At 54.9% G+C, this 17,258-nt stretch overlaps 1 protein-coding gene across 1 annotated transcript; it reads left to right on the forward strand.

The window, feature by feature from the left end:
* The first annotated feature begins 981 nt into the window (after positions 1-981).
* Positions 982-14,720, forward strand: TUBA8 (tubulin alpha 8). Its single transcript, XM_072954415.1, has 5 exons — positions 982-1,129; positions 8,030-8,252; positions 9,583-9,731; positions 11,111-11,791; positions 14,409-14,720. Exons 1-5 carry the CDS (start codon positions 1,127-1,129, stop codon positions 14,700-14,702), a joined length of 1,350 nt encoding a protein of 449 aa, XP_072810516.1. The 5' UTR covers positions 982-1,126; the 3' UTR covers positions 14,703-14,720.
* Positions 14,721-17,258: the final 2,538 nt, after the last annotated feature.

Here is a 17,258-nt window from a genome sequence, read left to right on the forward strand (position 1 = left end):
TTCCTTGTGGAGAAGCCTTGGGTTTGCCTGCAGTGACGTGGCCCTTGGTGGTCAGGGCCTGGGGAGTGAAGACAGAAGCTGGGTTACTCAGCACGGACTGGCCTGTGGTGGGGAAGTTTGCAGTGAGACCAAGGGAACAATAAAGACCCTGCCCACCACCAAACTGGGGAGGGGAAGGGAAATGGGGAGAAGTTTAATAAAATGGCAAAATCTGAAGCAGAGGAGAGGGGCTGTTACCGAGGCCAGCCCCATTGTCCCACCCGCTCCAACCCGGGGAAGTAGGGCAGACCCTGGCCCTTCCACACCATTTGTGGCCACCAAGAGGAGGTTCTGTCACTGAGCAGAGAGGCAGCCAGGACCCTGATGTCCTTCTGCACTTTCTGGGTAAATTAGGAGGAGGGACTGATGATAAACTGATCAGGAGAAAGATGTGAAAACGGTGGTGGAGGGAGATCACGCTGCGGAGGAAACAGGAGCAGAGGAAGTGCTGAGCTCCAGCTCTGTTCACTAAGGGGTACCTCCTTTAATTCCCCAGCAGCCAGGGAGGACTTGATGGAGGTGGGAACGGGCTTCAGCGCAGGGGCTCAGCAATTTGCTCAAGCACAAAGCTTAGACCCCCCCTTCCTCCCACCGTGAACCCTGCGTCCCCACCGCCCCCGCAGCCTCCTGGACTGGGGTGGCTGCAGGGAACTGAACCCCAACCAGGTGCCGTCCCTGCTTGGGCCAGGCCTTCCCTGCAGGTCAGCTAGTGTTTGGCAGCAGGAAGAAGTTTGGGGAGCGATGAACATTTATTCTAGCAGCATTTTTACATTCTAAAATGAAAAGCAGCTGGAATTACAAAGGCTGATCCTAGGAGCGCAGGAACCCGGGATTCCCGCGCTTGCGGCGCCCAGGACGCGACCTGAGCCCCTGAGCCGCTGGTGGGCGGGGAGCAGCAATTGTGACCTGCCCGGTCCCCCGTCCCGCCCGCCCCCCCGCACTGTGATGCTGCCGGCCGGCTGCTGGCCCCGCATGTCTGTCCCCGGCCCCCTCCCGCGCGGTGTCACGACAGCGGAGGCGGCCGTATCTGGAGCAGTTGGGGTGGGCAGGCCCAGCCGGGAGCGAGCGGGCTAGGAGAGCGGCCGCGATGGTGAGCCTTCCTCGGCGGGGCGGGGGTCGGGGGCGCGGGGCCGAGGGCGCCCAGCCCAGAGCCGCGTCTCCGCGGGGGGCGGGGGGCTTACAGATCGCTTTGGATCTGCAGAGCTCGAAGTCTCGTGGGGCTATCAGTCAGGGACCAGGGGTTCCTACCCTGGGCAGAGGGACACCCGGTACCAGCGTCCTTTATCGGAGAGAAAAAGCGGAGAAGGGGGCGAGTCGCCCCACACAGGGACCCAGGGGAGGGGACGGCAAGGGGGACGTGGGAAGCCCGCGCAGAAGAGGTGAGGTTTTGAGGAATCACCGTGTGGCAACTCAGGCACCAGAGTCGAGGGGGAAAGGGGACCCCCAGGAATTCCCGATGGATCGGCTGGGCTGGGGGCCCTGGGGAGTGGGCGCAGTCAGGTTCCCAAACACAACCAAATATGACTTAGAGCGTCACAGCCCCCACACCCGGGGCCGCGTTCTCCCCGTCCCCCCACCTCGCCCCCCGCCGGCCGTCTAGTTGGGTTTGAGCAATTACAGCTGGAGAGCGCTTGGCTTCTCAGGCCCCTGGCCCCACTCGACTGCCCCGTTTTCCCAGCGGTCAAAGCCAGAGGACTTTGGCCCACCAAAGTCTCCCTCCAAAAGGCGGGGTGGGGTTGGGGCTTCCGATCTCTCGTTTTGTTTCCTGCCCTGATCTAGGGGCTCCCCCTTCCCCCTCCTGCCTCTGTCTCCTTCGCAGACACGGATCTTACTTGCTGGAGAAGACCTCTCCAGACTCCACAGTCCCACCCTCTGGAATCCCCCTCTTCACCCCCTGCCTCCTGGGGTGGGTAAAATTTGCCTCCAGTCCACTTCCCTGAACACCTGGAAACTCAGATCTCCTCATCCAGAGCCCTGGTGTCTGGACCTCAGGAAAGGGGGTGTGGAAAAGTTGGGTGGGGGAAGGGGGCCTAGTGGGCACTTTAACAAGCCAAGGTCAGGCTCTCTGGACGCTCTTGCTCTGGTGTCAGTGACCAGCAGGCCAGGTGAGAACCTCTCTCCTCCTGGTCTCTGCTCACTCTGGAAAGTGCCCAGGGCCCCTGGCTCTGGCCCCAGCTCTGCTGAGTCTAGCTGGAGTCTGTCCAGCACCCTCCCTTCCCAGAGCAGGCTCCTTGGGGTACTGGGGACAGTGGCCAGAGGAATCCACTCCTGCCTGAAGCCCTGGCTCCTGGCTCTGCAGCTAGCTGTGTGACTTCAACAAAGTCACTTAACCTCTCTGGAGTGGTTTTTCTCATCTACAAAATGAAGAGGGGCTCTGCTTTAAATTTCCAAGGCTCCACCTAGCTTTACTATTTTAACCTTTTTATCACAGAGATCGCCAAACATATACACAGGAGAATGGCACAATGAACCCCTGTATGTCCCTCATCAGAATCTAACAATTACCTACTTACAAAGAGTCTTGCTTCATTTAGTCCCCTTTCCCTCTCCTGCTATTTTGAAGCAAATCCTAGGCAGCGTACTCAAGGTTTCATGTTTAATATTTATAATATCCAGCACATAGCTAGTGCTTTATGATTTTCAAAGTGCCATCTCTTGCGTATTTTAGTTCTGACCTGAGAGCCATAGTGACTCTCCGAGGGGAGCCCTGGCTCTTAATCCTCTGAGCAAACTTCGGTGTACATCCAATAGGCAAGTTTCTGAAAATACCTAGCCAAGCCCGTGTCAGTGACCCCAGGCTTCAGAGCAAGTGTCTGTGTTTCCTGGGGAGGAGAGGGGATCTGAAGCCCAGCCTCCCTGACTGCATTCCTTCTGGGCTGGGGCACCAGTGAGTTCCGGTGGGGATTGGCAGCAGATGGCAACCAAGAGCCTGTCTTCCTACAAAAATGGGCAGTTAGAGGGGAGAGTATTCTCCAGCGAGATGGACACTGCTTCTTTGTGGTAGGCAGGCCTGGCTGAGCGCTGCAGAGCCCTGGCTCCTGTCTGACCTCAGAGCACCTCAGAGGGGGTCGCTGCACCACCCTCTCCAGGGATCAGAGGTCGTTGGGCACATGCTCTGAGTAGCGGAGGGGCCCCTACCCTAGGCAGTGAGTTTCCGTAGGAAGCGTCCAGGCTCAGGTGGGGAGAGCAGAGCAGAGCAGAGGGGTAATGCTGCTGCCCAGTGTCCTTCTTGAGGGGCTCTCCAGTGACCTTGAGAGGAGGATGAAAAGTTTAATTCTTGGGGAGGAAAGAGCTGGTGAGTACAGGGCCAGCGCAGGGGTGGGTGGGAGGATGTGGCGCCCTTGGGGGCAGAGTGGACCCACTGCCACTTTCCCTTAGGCACTACAGGACTGACCCTACTCTGCAGCCTGTGCGGTTGACCTTCCCTGTCCATGTCTTCCCGTTAGAATTTCTCCCAGATAATGAGCTGTGGAAGAGAACGGGAAACAGGGGACACCCCCCACCCCCCGCTCCTGCACTTGGCCCCAGTTCAGCTAAAGCACAAGGGCCTTTTGACTCTAAGGGTCTCGTGCTGGGAATCTGCTGACCAGCCCCTGCCCTCCCCACAGGATGTCTGTGCTGCCCCTACAGGGCTGGCGGTCTGAGCCCTCTCACTCACTAGTGTTAATTCAGGTCGACTCTGTTCCTGCTGTTTCTAGCTTGCTATCTGTTCTTCGTCCAAGTGAGCCCAACTATGCTCTAATTGAAGGATTTTGAGCAGAGATAGTTCAATCTTCTGTTAATCACATTCTTACTTTAATTATTCCTCTGGAACCCTGGCTCTACTTTTTACCTGTCATCTTACCTGGATCCTACAGTGTAGGGGATGTATTATCCCAGCCTGACAACTCGAAGTAACTGGGTATAATAATATGTGGTGTTTGACATGCAGGTGGTCGGCATCTGTGGACAGGTCCCAGGTTCTCACTGAGGTGCACTGCTGGCCTGTGTCAGCCCCCTTCCTAGATACTATGCCAGTTTTACTGTTTTGTGATACTTTAAAACGCTGTTTACCACTGCAAAGCCTCCTTCTGCCGAGGATCACAATTAGCTGATCTGATCCTCTGACACCAAATAAAAAGGAAACGATTAATCCTAAAACAGAAATCACCTAAGATCGACATAAGGAAAAGTCTCTTGCAGTGGAGTTATGAAAGGACTGTTCTGTGGAGCGTGGAGGGTGGCTGGGGGTGGCCAGAAGCCTCGTCTGCTCTGTACCTCGTGAGCCTGCATTTCAAATTCAGCACGTTGTGAGACCTGCCTTAAATTTCCCGCCTCTTGTTTGCACTGCTGCCAAATCCAACTAAGATGCCCCTACAGCCTGTTGGCATGGCTAGCTTCTCCAAGACCTCTGCAAATATTCTTCCTTCAGGAGAGCAAGCCAGAAGTTGTTTTTCCTCTTTTGAGCTCCCACTGCCTCTGAGGCCCGGGCCACTATCCCCCTCATCAGATAGACTGTAAGCCCCCGCCTGGCAGGGTTCTGTTCCATCACCCTTGTACTTATGGAGCACCTGCTGCATTCAAGCCTATGCTCGATGCCAGGGCTTCTTGCTTTCCCAGAACTCTCTCTCTCCAGCGGGAGAGTCAGAAGACTGGACAAGCAGCTGGGACTTGTGCATAAAGCAGTGATGGGAGGAAGGGGACAGGGTGCACGCTGTGGGGCCCCGTGCTGCTGTGTGGGCGTTTAGTGAGAGACCTGGAGGGTAGAAGGTGTTGGCCCAGGACCTCTCAGTGCCTTCTTGCCCGGAGTAGGATAAACAATTGTGGAACAACAGAGCGGGCCACCTTTGTTGCAGCGGGCACTACTCTGAGAGGGGGTGTCACACTTTGCTTGAGGAAAGGAGCCCCTATACTAAGTCTCTCTGTCTCCTTCATCTCCATCCCCTGGACTCCTGGGCTGAGAGGCTCCACAGCACCTGGGGGACCCCCTTTACCCTACAGGGTCCCAGGAGCAGAAAGCTGGCCTGCGCCCTACAAGCCCAGCTTCAAAATAGAACTGAGAGGAATAGCGTGAGAGAGAACCCGGGCTCTGGCCCCCTAGCTGGAGAGGGAATCTGAGATACGAGTGTGGCGCAGACCCCGGGCATGACGTCCTCTGCTGGGCCAGCGCGCCCAGCCCCGCCCCACCCCAGTGCACACTCGCCTGGTGGAATGGAGCGCTGGTTCTTCCAGGGAGGAGGCCCACTTTCCCAGGCCCCACTGTGAGCTGTGTTCTTTCTCTCTGCGATTTCTGCTGTTTGGAGTCTTGCCCTGCGAGCTTCCTTGCTTTCTACTGTCAGGCTTGCCGGGTGTAGGTGTGCCCCACCAGGGGCCCGGAGTTCGAGTGCCAGTGAGGTAGCAGCTGGGTGGTGACGGGAGAGGGCTCAGGCCGAGGGCGGAAGACCTGGATTTCAGTCCGGGCTCTTTCCCTGCGTTTCTGTGAAATTTCGAGTCTGTCCCTCTACCTTTCTGAGCCTCAGCCTTTTTGTCTATATAACAGTGGGGTGGGAATCATGTCTGGGGACCATGGGGCCAGCCCAGCTCTAGTGTCCTGAAGGCCAGAGCTCACACAGCATCGTGGTCATGGCGGGCAGATGACCTTTCTGGGCGAAGGGCGGCCCCAAGGCCATCAGCCCCAGTGTGTGCCGCGCATTCTGTGTTGAGCCTCCAGGCAGGCAGCCGTCATGGCCAAGGCCCGTTGGCCAGAGGAGGGCTTGTGGAGTTTCACACATGCACCCTCTTCCATCAGTATTGCCATGCCTCTTCTCAACCCTCAGGTTGTTCCTTCTTTGGCTGTGGAAGCCTCTTCCAGTTGCTTTCTGGGACCCTCTGACATTGTCCTGTCTGTGCCGGCGTCTGCGTTCTCAGCCCCAGACCTAGAATCCTCTGTTTCTCCAGGGGCCCTGGGTCCTATTAGGAGAATGGTGCTGAGAGGCCCACCTTTTCTCCTGACGGGTTGCTACCCCTGGAAGCACTTATGAACCTGTCAGTTACCGCAGGGTCTATCTTACACCTCCAGTTACTCTTATGAATCAGTTTAACAGGGAAAGCAGCTCTTCCTAAGGGTGTGTGTGTGTCAGAGACACTGGTTTCATTGGTGGAGATGGGCATACTGAGTCACGTGAGGTCAAAGGGCTAGGAAAACTTCGATAGCACTAGGCCGGTGGTTTTCAGGAAGATGCAGACCTCTGATCTTCCCAGAATAGCCCTGCATCCTCACAGGAAGGCCCAGTGTGTCAGCGGCCCCACAGACAGGCCTGGAGGATGGTTGGGGTGGGGTGGGGGGTGAGGCTCTGGGGCTGAGGGTTGGGGCCAAGGGGATGAGTCACCCAGAAGACAACATGTAGCCCCTCTCCTTTCAGGCGTCTCCAGCGTCCCCTCAGCTCACAACCCTTGGAGGAAGCCACGGCTGCATGTGAAAATGTGGTCTGATTGTGGGGTGGCTCCTGGGCGGGGGACCCTGCCTTCTTAGGCCTGAATCGAGTCCTAAGATGAAGTCCTTTCACTGTGAGAGGAATGGCAGCCTGAGGTCTCTAACTTCCAAGTGTGCCTGTTCAGGTGGGGAATAAAGCTACAGTAATGAAAATACATAAAGACAGAGAGACAGCCTCAACAAAGTGGTCACGGTAACTTATCTTCACGAGAAGGGAGGCTGCGTAGCTCAGCCCGGGTCACGCAGCACCGTAGGTAAACTGAGAGGCAAGGTCTGAACCTGGGGTGTGGGTGACTGAGTGAGTGAAGCCCTTTCCCGGCCACCAGGCTCATGGACACACAGCTGGCTGTATACCCAGCGAGGCTGCGGTGACACTCAGAGGGCAGGGCTCAGAGACAGGTGTGGAGAGGTGCCGAGTTAGGGGCAGCAGGTCCTGACACCCTCAACCCTTTGAGGAGCTGCCCTGGGCAATTGTCCGGCATCCTTGCCCAGAGAGTTTCCAGGGTTCCAGGAGCCCCGGACCCCATGCTGGCCACGGCCTCTGGAGGCCCCGGCCTCGGTCTCTGGAGGCCCTGCCCCTGGCTTGGGTTCCTGGAGCTGGAAAATGCCAGGTCGGGTCACGGATAAGAATAGAAGCCACACACCAGGCACATGCTTTCCTACTGGGCTCCATCCCAGGCACAGAGCCCGCTAGTGGGGCCACTGCTTCCCCCAGCGGCGCGCGGTGGAGCAGCGAGGCCATGGTCGCAGCCAAACCATGACACACGCTCACACTGACATTCTCACACACACTCATACTCACAATCACACACACCCCTCCCCATCCTCAGCTTCTTTACTTGGACCAGTCAGGTAATTGTGGCTTCACATCGGAGCAGCACGGAGGTAAGAACACTGTAAAGGTCAACTTTATTTAGCACTTGGCCTGCTGTGGGCAAGGGAGCAGGTTACGGTGGCTGCAAAGGAATTTTGCAGTCATTCAGAGTTTGGGAAGAGCCTACACAGTCCCCTCCCACCCCTGCCTTGCTGAGGTATGATCCTTATTCCTAGTTTGTGACCAGAACACTAATGACACCCATGACTCCCAAAGTAGAGCCCTCCTGTGCGAGCTCCTCTGCTCCATGATGTGGAGTGTCTAGGAGGCTCAGGCGGCTGCGGGAATGGGAGCACTGTGCCGTGCCTGGCAGTGGATTTGGGGGAAGTTTCTGCTGTTCTCATTGGTTCTTCCTTTGACCCGCTTAATCAGTGCAGGAGTCTCGTGGTTTGGAATTAGCCCCTGTTTCATCTGTGCAGCTGCCCCTCCCTTTTCTGGATACAAAGGATTAACCCTGGAAAACAATCTTTAGAGCAGACCGCAAAGCTGTGGTTCTTCTTCGGAACCAGTCTTGATTCGTTGTGGGAGGGCACAGCTGGAGGGTTGGGTGTCCTGTCCGTCAAGTGCCAGGTAGGCACAAATCCTCAGAGGTGAAGGTCTGGGGGGTCTGGGGCAGCGGTGTGGCCAGTCTGGGGTTCTCCAATTGGACTGCTGTCCCCCCACAGCGGGAGTGCATATCCGTCCACGTGGGCCAAGCTGGGGTTCAGATCGGCAATGCCTGCTGGGAGCTCTTCTGCTTGGAGCATGGCATCCAGGCCGATGGCACCTTCGGCACGCAGGCCAGCAAGGTCCATGATGACGACTCCTTCACCACCTTCTTCAGTGAGACTGGCAATGGGAAGCACGTGCCCCGGGCTGTCATGGTCGACCTGGAGCCCACTGTGGTGGGTGAGTATGGCTGGGGACCCTGCAAAGACGCGGCTCTAGACCACGGAGGCCTTGGCCCGTGGCAGCTGGGGCTCAGCCTGTGGGAGGGGGTGACTCCTGGAGTTCCCACTGTTCCCACTCTGCTCCCCTTTAAAGCTCCAACCTAACGCTCTCGACTTAAAGGCTGCTGAGACAGACCAAGATGGCCCAGATTGTGCACTAAATACTAAGGGTCAAAAATACTAATAATTTCAGAAATTATAAAAAGTCCCCCAACAGTCAGTTTCCCAAAGTATATGTTTCCGATTCTACAACTGCAGTCTGTCCTCGCAGGCCTGGTATGACCTTGCAGTAGCTCACACACGAGACGTTCTCTTACAGCTGGAGGTTGCTGTAGTTCAGAATGAACATCACCTGGACCACAGGAAGCAGGAATCCTGACTTGTGTCAGGGCATGATTCTTGTTCTCCCTGTAACCCCCAGCACACCGAGTGTCTCCCTGGGCCAGTCCTCCTTCTTCATCAGGATTTCCTCAGCTTCAAAGCCTACTCATCCACAGAGATGTCTGGGCACTGTCTGCAGTGCAGGAATAATGATTTCTGGGGCAATAGACTCCCGGCCCTCCACCCCTCATACACTTCGTACAAATACAGAAAGTGCAGGTGACCTTCCCAGGCCTCTGCACATGTAGGTGATTTCCCTGGGGGAACCCTGCAGAGGAGAGGGGATGTAGTGGGGCTTGGTCTGCCACATGTCTGCTCTGTGTGGACCTTGGAGGTGAGCAGGGCACCCCCGACAGCCTCTCCTGGGCTCTGGCTCTTCTGGAACCTGGAACATAGCTTTGCTTCAAAGTTGTTCTGAAGTATTTCTAATGCCTGACATATGCTATTGCCACCTTGAGGCAGAGGTCAGGGTTGGGACAATTCCTGGGGAAGCCTAGGGGCCAGGCACATCATTCTGAATCTTTCTCTGTGTCCCTAGAACATTTTGATACAAGTGAAATTGGGTTAAAATTTGGGGTAAATTTTGCAGCATGAATGAAAAACAAGAGGGAAACCTTGAGGGTCAGCTTGGAAGAGGCAATCAACCTTGGTGTTTGGCCAGCTTTTTAAGGTCCAGCCAGCATTGCCTGCTTGAGTCACGGGCTTCTGGCTCTGTTAGTGCCTGTGTTATCCTGGAATTCTCTTAGCCTCGCAGATGTATAATGGGGCTGTCTGGTTTCCCGTCGGTGGAGTTTAATGGCTCGGGGAGGTGGAGACCCAGAATGGTGTCATATGGCATTCTACTGGGGGAGGGAGGCTTCTCCTCTGGGAACTAGGTAGCAAGACGTGATGGTTCCCCCTCTCGGTAGATGAGGTTCGGGCAGGAACCTACCGCCAGCTCTTCCATCCAGAGCAGCTGATCACAGGAAAAGAGGATGCAGCTAACAACTATGCCCGGGGCCACTACACCGTGGGCAAGGAGAGCATTGACCTGGTGTTGGACCGCATACGGAAGCTGGTATGTGTTTACAGGGGCCGGGAGCTGGTGAGGCAACTAAAGTGGACATGCTTGGACTCACCCCTCTGAACAGGCTGGGTGGGCACCTGATCCCCGGCTGCAGGACAGACTCCTAAGATTTGGGAATTTCTGCTTATGTTCTGTAAGAAGCATTTGCAGGGGTGGTTTCCCCTTCCTCTACCTGGACATCATGGACTACCCTCCAGACTGGTGCCCTGTTGACACTTACTGATGCTCTAGGGTAGCATCTGGGGGAAATTCCAGGTGTGAGGAAGGTGAAGCTTTTTGCTTGTTGGAAGCACACGCTAACAAAGCATTTAACTTGGAAGAGAAGAAGACGACTTTATCCATTTCAGCACATATGTTCCTTCACTTAGTCCCCTTAATAATGACGCAAAAGAGGACTCTTCCTTGTACTTTACTGTACTGAAGAAATTGAGGGCCAAGAAAGTGACAAGAGTCAGGATCTGAACTGGATTGTAGGGTTGACTAGAAAGCTGAGTTGTAGGGTGAGTCACTTGTCTACTTAAGCCCTGTTTCTGTGCAACAGAAAAGGTTGGACGTGGTCAGGGGTTCTTGGGCGCTAAGGATGATGAATGTTCATATGTGTTCACCTTTCTGTTCAGAGCAGGGCTCTGAGGGGTCATCGGCCTCAAAGCTGTCTGTGGTCCACCAGAGTTCAGAGCCCCTGGACTGAGCAATCACAGACTCAGTGGGGAAGTCGTGTGATTTATGGACTCTCCAGCTCTGGTGAGAGCTACCGTTGAGCACTCACTGACTGGCAGATCCTTGCTCAGCACACTGGGCCATCTCATTTAATTATCATAGTATACTATGGGGTGCATTTTTTTTATTGTCCTCACTTTAACCAAGAGGAAACACAAGCCTGGAGAGCTCAGTAACTTGCTCACGTTTTTACAACTGGGAAACCCAGCAGAGTTGACGTCAGGTCTCAGGTTCTCTGATCCCGTTTATCTTTCTGAAATTGGTACCCTGCGTCACCTTCCCAGGTTGGGCTGGGATGTGTGGGTCTGCAGCTCCCACACAATCACATGACGAGGGCCAGGGAAGCGGGGCAAGGAGTTGGGGTTGCCACAGGGCAGAGGCATTGTCCACTGTAGTTCTGGACCTTCACGCCTGGTCCAACCAGGCCACTGGGCGGGAACCTTCATGGATCTAGAGGTGTGTGCGTGTTTGCTGCCCCGTGTTTTAGCCATCTCTCCCAAGATTGCTGCAATTCCTTTGTGTTTCCCTACTTCAAGGCTGTTTTGATTTCACCCACTTGAAAATGTTGAGGGATGGAGTGGGGCGGACAGAGGGGTTGCCTGCCATTGCCCACAGGGCGGTGTCTCAGAAACTTGTCTCGTGTCCTCTCCCAGACAGATGCCTGCTCTGGCTTGCAGGGTTTTCTCATCTTCCACAGCTTCGGGGGTGGCACCGGCTCTGGCTTCACATCTCTGCTCATGGAGCGCCTCTCCCTGGACTACGGCAAGAAGTCCAAGCTGGAGTTTGCTATCTACCCAGCCCCCCAGGTCTCCACGGCCGTGGTCGAGCCCTACAACTCCATCCTGACCACGCACACCACACTGGAGCACTCGGACTGCGCCTTCATGGTGGACAACGAGGCCATTTATGACATCTGCCGGCGCAACCTGGACATCGAGCGGCCCACCTACACCAACCTCAACCGCCTCATCAGCCAGATCGTGTCCTCCATCACGGCCTCCCTGCGCTTCGACGGGGCCCTCAACGTGGACCTCACTGAGTTCCAGACCAACCTGGTGCCCTACCCCCGCATCCACTTCCCCCTGGTCACCTACGCACCCATCATCTCTGCTGAGAAGGCCTACCATGAGCAGCTTTCCGTGGCCGAGATCACCAGCTCCTGCTTCGAGCCCAACAGCCAGATGGTGAAGTGTGACCCCCGCCACGGCAAGTACATGGCCTGCTGCATGCTCTACCGGGGGGACGTGGTGCCCAAGGATGTGAACGTCGCCATTGCCGCCATCAAGACCAAGAGGACCATCCAGTTTGTAGACTGGTGTCCCACAGGCTTCAAGGTGAGAGCTGATGTTCCGAGGAGACAGACACCTAGAGAAGCAGAGGGGCACCAAGGATGGGGAGAGAGAGGTGCAAACTCGGGGTCTTGGACTGATACACGATTCTGTGGGAGCTTCAAGCTTTACGGGATGAGGAGGGAAGAGGGGCTTGAGCCAAATGTTACGCTAACTTCAATCGTTCATTCATTCACTTATTTTTGGTAAGGAGGTACTTTGAGAGGGTCATTGGAAGAAGGGGAGGGGCACTATTTCAACAGGGAGAAGGCTGCCCACTGCTCCTGTCCTAAGGTCTGCAAGCATCTCAAAGGTCAGGCAGAAAAGGGCTTTCCTCTTACAGGGAGGAATGACCTGGGCTGGAAAGAACTTGTGTGTGAGTGGGATGCACAGGGTGGGTGGGGAGAGTTAGCTGTGATCTGACAGCAGATCAGAGAATGGAGTGGATCCAACTGTTCACGTTGCCAGAGTTTCCTCCTCTAACAGAAGACGTGCTCCTCTCCACAGTTTATTCTGAAAAATTCAATATTCACCTTGTAATCAGTCAATTTAGAGGGAGGATGAGAAATTTTATGGCTATCACGTGACTGTGAAGCCCTGACATCTTCCATTAGCCAGGGGTGAGCCTGCTGCAGGGCAGTGACTGAGGTCAGTGGCGGGGCTTGGACCAGCCAGAGAGGACCCTGGCTCCCAGGGCCAGGGACTGCTGGATGTGGGAACACCCCTGCGTCACCCTGGCTGGGCTGCTCTTTGCACATGTGTTGGCTGGACCACTTTGTCCTGTGTTTCCACCATCTATCATCAGAGTCCCTCCCGTCAAGGCCACTGCCACCATTCATGTCAGGTAGTCCCTCAGGTGAGCCTTTAATAATTCAGTGGTTCTCCAAACACCAGAGGTGGTTGTGCCAGTTGCTGGAGACACAGGCATGAGCATGTCTCAGTTTTCCCCGGAGGACCTAGAAAAACGAGGCACCACGCCGACCTCTCGGCTGACCTGTTTGCCTGTGAGGCTTCGACGGAGCCGTTCTGCGGACAGAGGGGGTGTTCTCCCTGCACGCAGCTCCCAGCTGTGTACAGGACCCTTCTTCTTATGTATTATTATCATTATTTTTTTGGTGGGGGGAGGTAATTAAGTTTATTCATTTATTTGGATGGAGGTCCTGGGGACTGAACCCAGGACCTTGTGCAGGCCAGGCATAAACCCTACCACTGAGCTATCACCCCCCATATAGGACCCTTCCTCGCAGACTGTGCATTTCCACATGGCACTTCTGCTTGCTCTTGTGAAAACAGCCAAGATCTTCCCCCAGATTGTTTTCTTTCTCTTTCAAATAGAAGCAAACAATAAAACAAGCTAGTAGGAAATGAACAGGGAAAAAATAGAAGGAATGAGACGTGAGGGTGGTGGAGAAATCAGCAGAAAGAGGTGCCTGTGTTCTGCTCCTTTATTTCACGCTAAGGCTCTGGGGTGAGACTAGGATGGTCGGGCCATGCTAGAACCTTCAGTGCTTCTCAGAAAAGCCCGTGCTGGGGGCGGGTGCTGTTGAGCTGCCCCCCAGCATCCTCCCCCGGGTGTGTGTCGCCACCTGACATGTGTCGGGGGTACTGCTGCTCAAAGGACAGCACAGTTGGCTGACCTAGCGAGATACGTGCTGCAGCCAAGTTTATGTTCATTCTGGCCCTCTGCCCCTGTTCCAGCATCACCTCCACCACCACTTTTGTCTAAGAGGAATCAGTGATGTACCACTGTGAGTTCATGGAATGGGCTCCCCACCCTGCTGCCATACCTGCTCCTCCACCTCTAGAGAGGACATGCACTTGCAAGCTATGGATTTAAGAGATTGGCAGTTGAGACCTGGTGGCCTGGGCAGGGAGCCATCTTTGGGCCGGCTCTGTCGTTCTCAGTGTCTCACAAATGTTATCACGGTCTGTTATCTTAGGCTCCTTCCAGGATCCTGCAGTTCCTAGAAGGAGCTGGTTTGGGAAAGGTGTGTGAGGAGAAGGGAGATTTCAAGGATAGTAGACCCACCATCAGATTGGGCTGGTTAGCTTGGAGGACCCTCCGCGCTACTGGAACTTGGGGAGTTGTCTCGTCCAGCAAGAGTTCTAACTGACTTTCTTTGATTGGAGTCCTTGCTTTTCTTCCAAGAGACAAAGGGCTTGGTAGACACTAACACCATCCCCGGAAACTTTTGCCTTGTTTTTCTTTATTGCTTGAGAACATCTCCGTGATCTTTTAAACAGCCCTTCACCCTTGGCAGAGAAACGCCCTAAATTTATTGACAGCATGACTAAAAGGAACTTGAGATGCCACTGAAAGGAGTGTACTTTATAGTAACTTGAATCTGCCTTGCACGGCTCACTCCCCTGCAGGACCCCTGTGCGCTGCTCTTGCTTGTCACCTTGAGTCTCCCACTAGCCCTTCCCTTCCCTTCAAGTCTCCTGACCCAGAACACCGGCTTTTACTTTCTCTTCCTCATGCACCTCTCTCCACCCACCTGCTCGCCACTTCCCGGTTCCACATCCAGCCCTGCTGCCCATCCCCACACCTGCCTCGCAACCCAGGTGCCCCTGTCTTGAGTTATCTGCTGACTTCCCCGCACCCTGCTTCTCTGTTCCTCAGGTGGGCATCAACTACCAGCCCCCCACGGTGGTGCCTGGAGGGGACCTGGCCAAGGTGCAGCGGGCCGTGTGCATGCTGAGCAACACCACGGCCATTGCCGAGGCCTGGGCCCGCCTGGACCACAAGTTCGACCTCATGTATGCCAAGCGGGCATTTGTGCACTGGTACGTCGGAGAGGGAATGGAAGAAGGAGAGTTCTCCGAGGCCAGGGAGGACCTGGCTGCCCTGGAGAAGGATTATGAGGAAGTGGGGACTGATTCGTTTGAGGAAGAGAACGAAGGGGAGGAATTTTAAATACAGATGTTCCTCTTGGCTGTGTCTCATTATTCACACTGCCCCCAGCACATTTAACTCTCCCCAGGGCAAGAGACCACACTCCCACCCCAGGGTGACGTGGCGAAAACGGATGCTGTGCTCTGCCTCCTTGGGGGAAAGCTGCTGTGTCAGCAGAAGCGACAAGGGTCGCTGTCTCTGGGTTGGGGTGAAGCTGAGTCACGTGTGTGGGGCCTGAGCGGGACTTCCCCGCACACAGAGCCCACTGGCTGGGCCGGAAAGTGGGAGGAGAGACCTGGGCCTTGGGAAGATCCTAGGGAGGGAGGGAAGCAAGAGCCCACTTCCTGCCGCTGTACATACACATGTAAATGAGAGCGCCTCAGACGACGTGCAGTGACTGGAGGGGCATGGGGTCAGATGAGGCCTGGGGGCACCGGGGAGCAGCGCGGAGCCTGCACGGGGTGCCCTGCATTGGAGGGCGCCGGCAGCTGTGGGACAGGCTTCGTGTGTGGAGAGGAGGCCCGTGTACCTGGGGGGCAGTGGAGGGAGCGTGTGGTCCAGCCTCACAGATCGCAGTGAGGAGCTGAGGTTTTTTCTAAGGGAAACAGAGGCACTTCTGTTCGGAATTTGGAAGGTTTTAAGTAGAATATCTACTATGCTTTATGCACACACACACCTTATCTCTACCTTCTCAACACCTGAAAACAGAGCTCCTACTCATTTTGTAGATGAGGAAACTGTGTTGCAGACACAAGGGTGGAGCTGGGCAGCAGGGACCACCAAGGCCCCTCAGATCTCCAGCCCTCGGTCCCACTGCTGCCTCACAGAATGATGGGCGGGGAGAAACAAAGCCTGTTTATCACAAAGAGGAGGACAAACTAAAACTTGGCTGCTCTGGGAGAATGCGGGGAAAATCAAAGGCTGCTCTTACTGAACTGCTGCTAAGACACCCGGGTCGGGCCCATAGTAAGTCCCCCTGCGCTGAGTGTGCGGGACTTCCCCTAAATGTTTCTAGTCTGTATTCCTGGAAGCCCTGAGAAAAGCAGAATAAAATGTTGCAAGGAAAGGAAGACGAGGCAAGAAGTGATGCTACTGACGTTCAGAGGGTGGTTCTCAGACCACACGTCCCGCTCTTCTGTGGAGCAGATCACCGCGCTGAACAGGAGTCCAGTCTGCTGCCCGGCGGGGCTTCCTCACCTGAGGTCCCTCCTCACTGAGTCCCACAGGTGCTGCAGGGACACACTCAGCTGGGTGGGGCCCATCGCAGGAAGGGGCATGTTCCCTTGGACAGAAGTGACCGCCCCATGGACTTCAGATAAGCCCCAAAGATGTCCTGAGGGTGTAACTGTGACCTAATCAGAGAGAGATTAACAGATCCCCAGGGCCAGGGTTTAGGGTAAATTGCTTTTATCTTCCTTCCCTCTAGATTTATTTGAGTTAAAATAGGTTAAAATAAACATGAATGGCAGTCACAAAGGTGATGTCTGAGAGGTATGGGTGAGGGCAGGGGCTGCAGGGAAGCTTGAGGGTGGTGCATTACAGCTTTGGATGCATTTCCCCGAGTTTCTCCTCTTCCATTTCCCCTCATGTGGTTGGGCCCCTGTCCAGTCGTGGGGGTGGGCACCTCAGCCCTGCTCGCGTCTATGGCTCTGTTCACGGAGCAGGAGCACTGAATTTTAGGACTGGAGAACCGTGTCCCTAGAGAGAGGGTAAATAGGCAGGTGGGTGACTCTGCCGTCCCCCAGGGAAAGGCAGCTCCCCAGTTCTTTCTCCCGCATGGGATTGGCCTGAGGCTTCTTAAGACTGTGAAGTATTTGGCAGATGCTGGAATTGGGCAACAGCCCATGGTGGGCTCTGGCCTGGACTGTCCAGTTTCTTGTATCCTAATGCTAGCTTTGAGGGACTCACTAATTCCTGCTGATTAAAAAGGTCATTTTCACTTTTTAATATTTTACCCTAAGAATTAAGAGAGTCCCTAGTAAACATATGGCCCTAGTTTGCACAAATTCCTCACCCTGGTGTTTGCAATCTGCTTTCTTCTCTGCAAGAGGGACAGACCTCCAGCCTTTGACCCCAGTCAGCTTGTCTCAAAAAACACCTACTGGGACCAACTAATCCCAGTGGGTTCATTTCCTCCAAACTGCTGATTGTGTCAGCGAGTTGATCGATACTGAACTTTTCTCTGACACAAAACTGCTGCTAGCCCTACTCTGCTGAGTTTTTAGGGGTCACTGGGTCAATCCCATGGAATTGCCTTCCCTACAACACTGCAAACCCACTAGAGGGATTGACAACTTCCCTTTTTGAGTTCTGAGTCCAAACTGTCTACATTAAAAAAAAAAATCCAGTGCTACAATTAGCTTCTTAGTTTTAGGTCCTGTGACACATTTATGATGTCAACCATTTTAGGGACGGTGAGAGAGAGCGAGCGGACAAAAGGGAGGCTATCAGCACCGACGCTGATCAGCGTGTGTGGGGTTTATGCCTGCCTTCCTTCCCACGTGCACAGGCCCCGCAGGAGCTCAGGCGAGTCCTCACTTACCCACATTTTTCTCATGAATATGTAGAACGAAACTC

This window comes from Vicugna pacos, chromosome 34 (genome assembly GCF_048564905.1).
Source record: "Vicugna pacos chromosome 34, VicPac4, whole genome shotgun sequence".
Classification (NCBI taxonomy): domain Eukaryota; kingdom Metazoa; phylum Chordata; class Mammalia; order Artiodactyla; family Camelidae; genus Vicugna; species Vicugna pacos.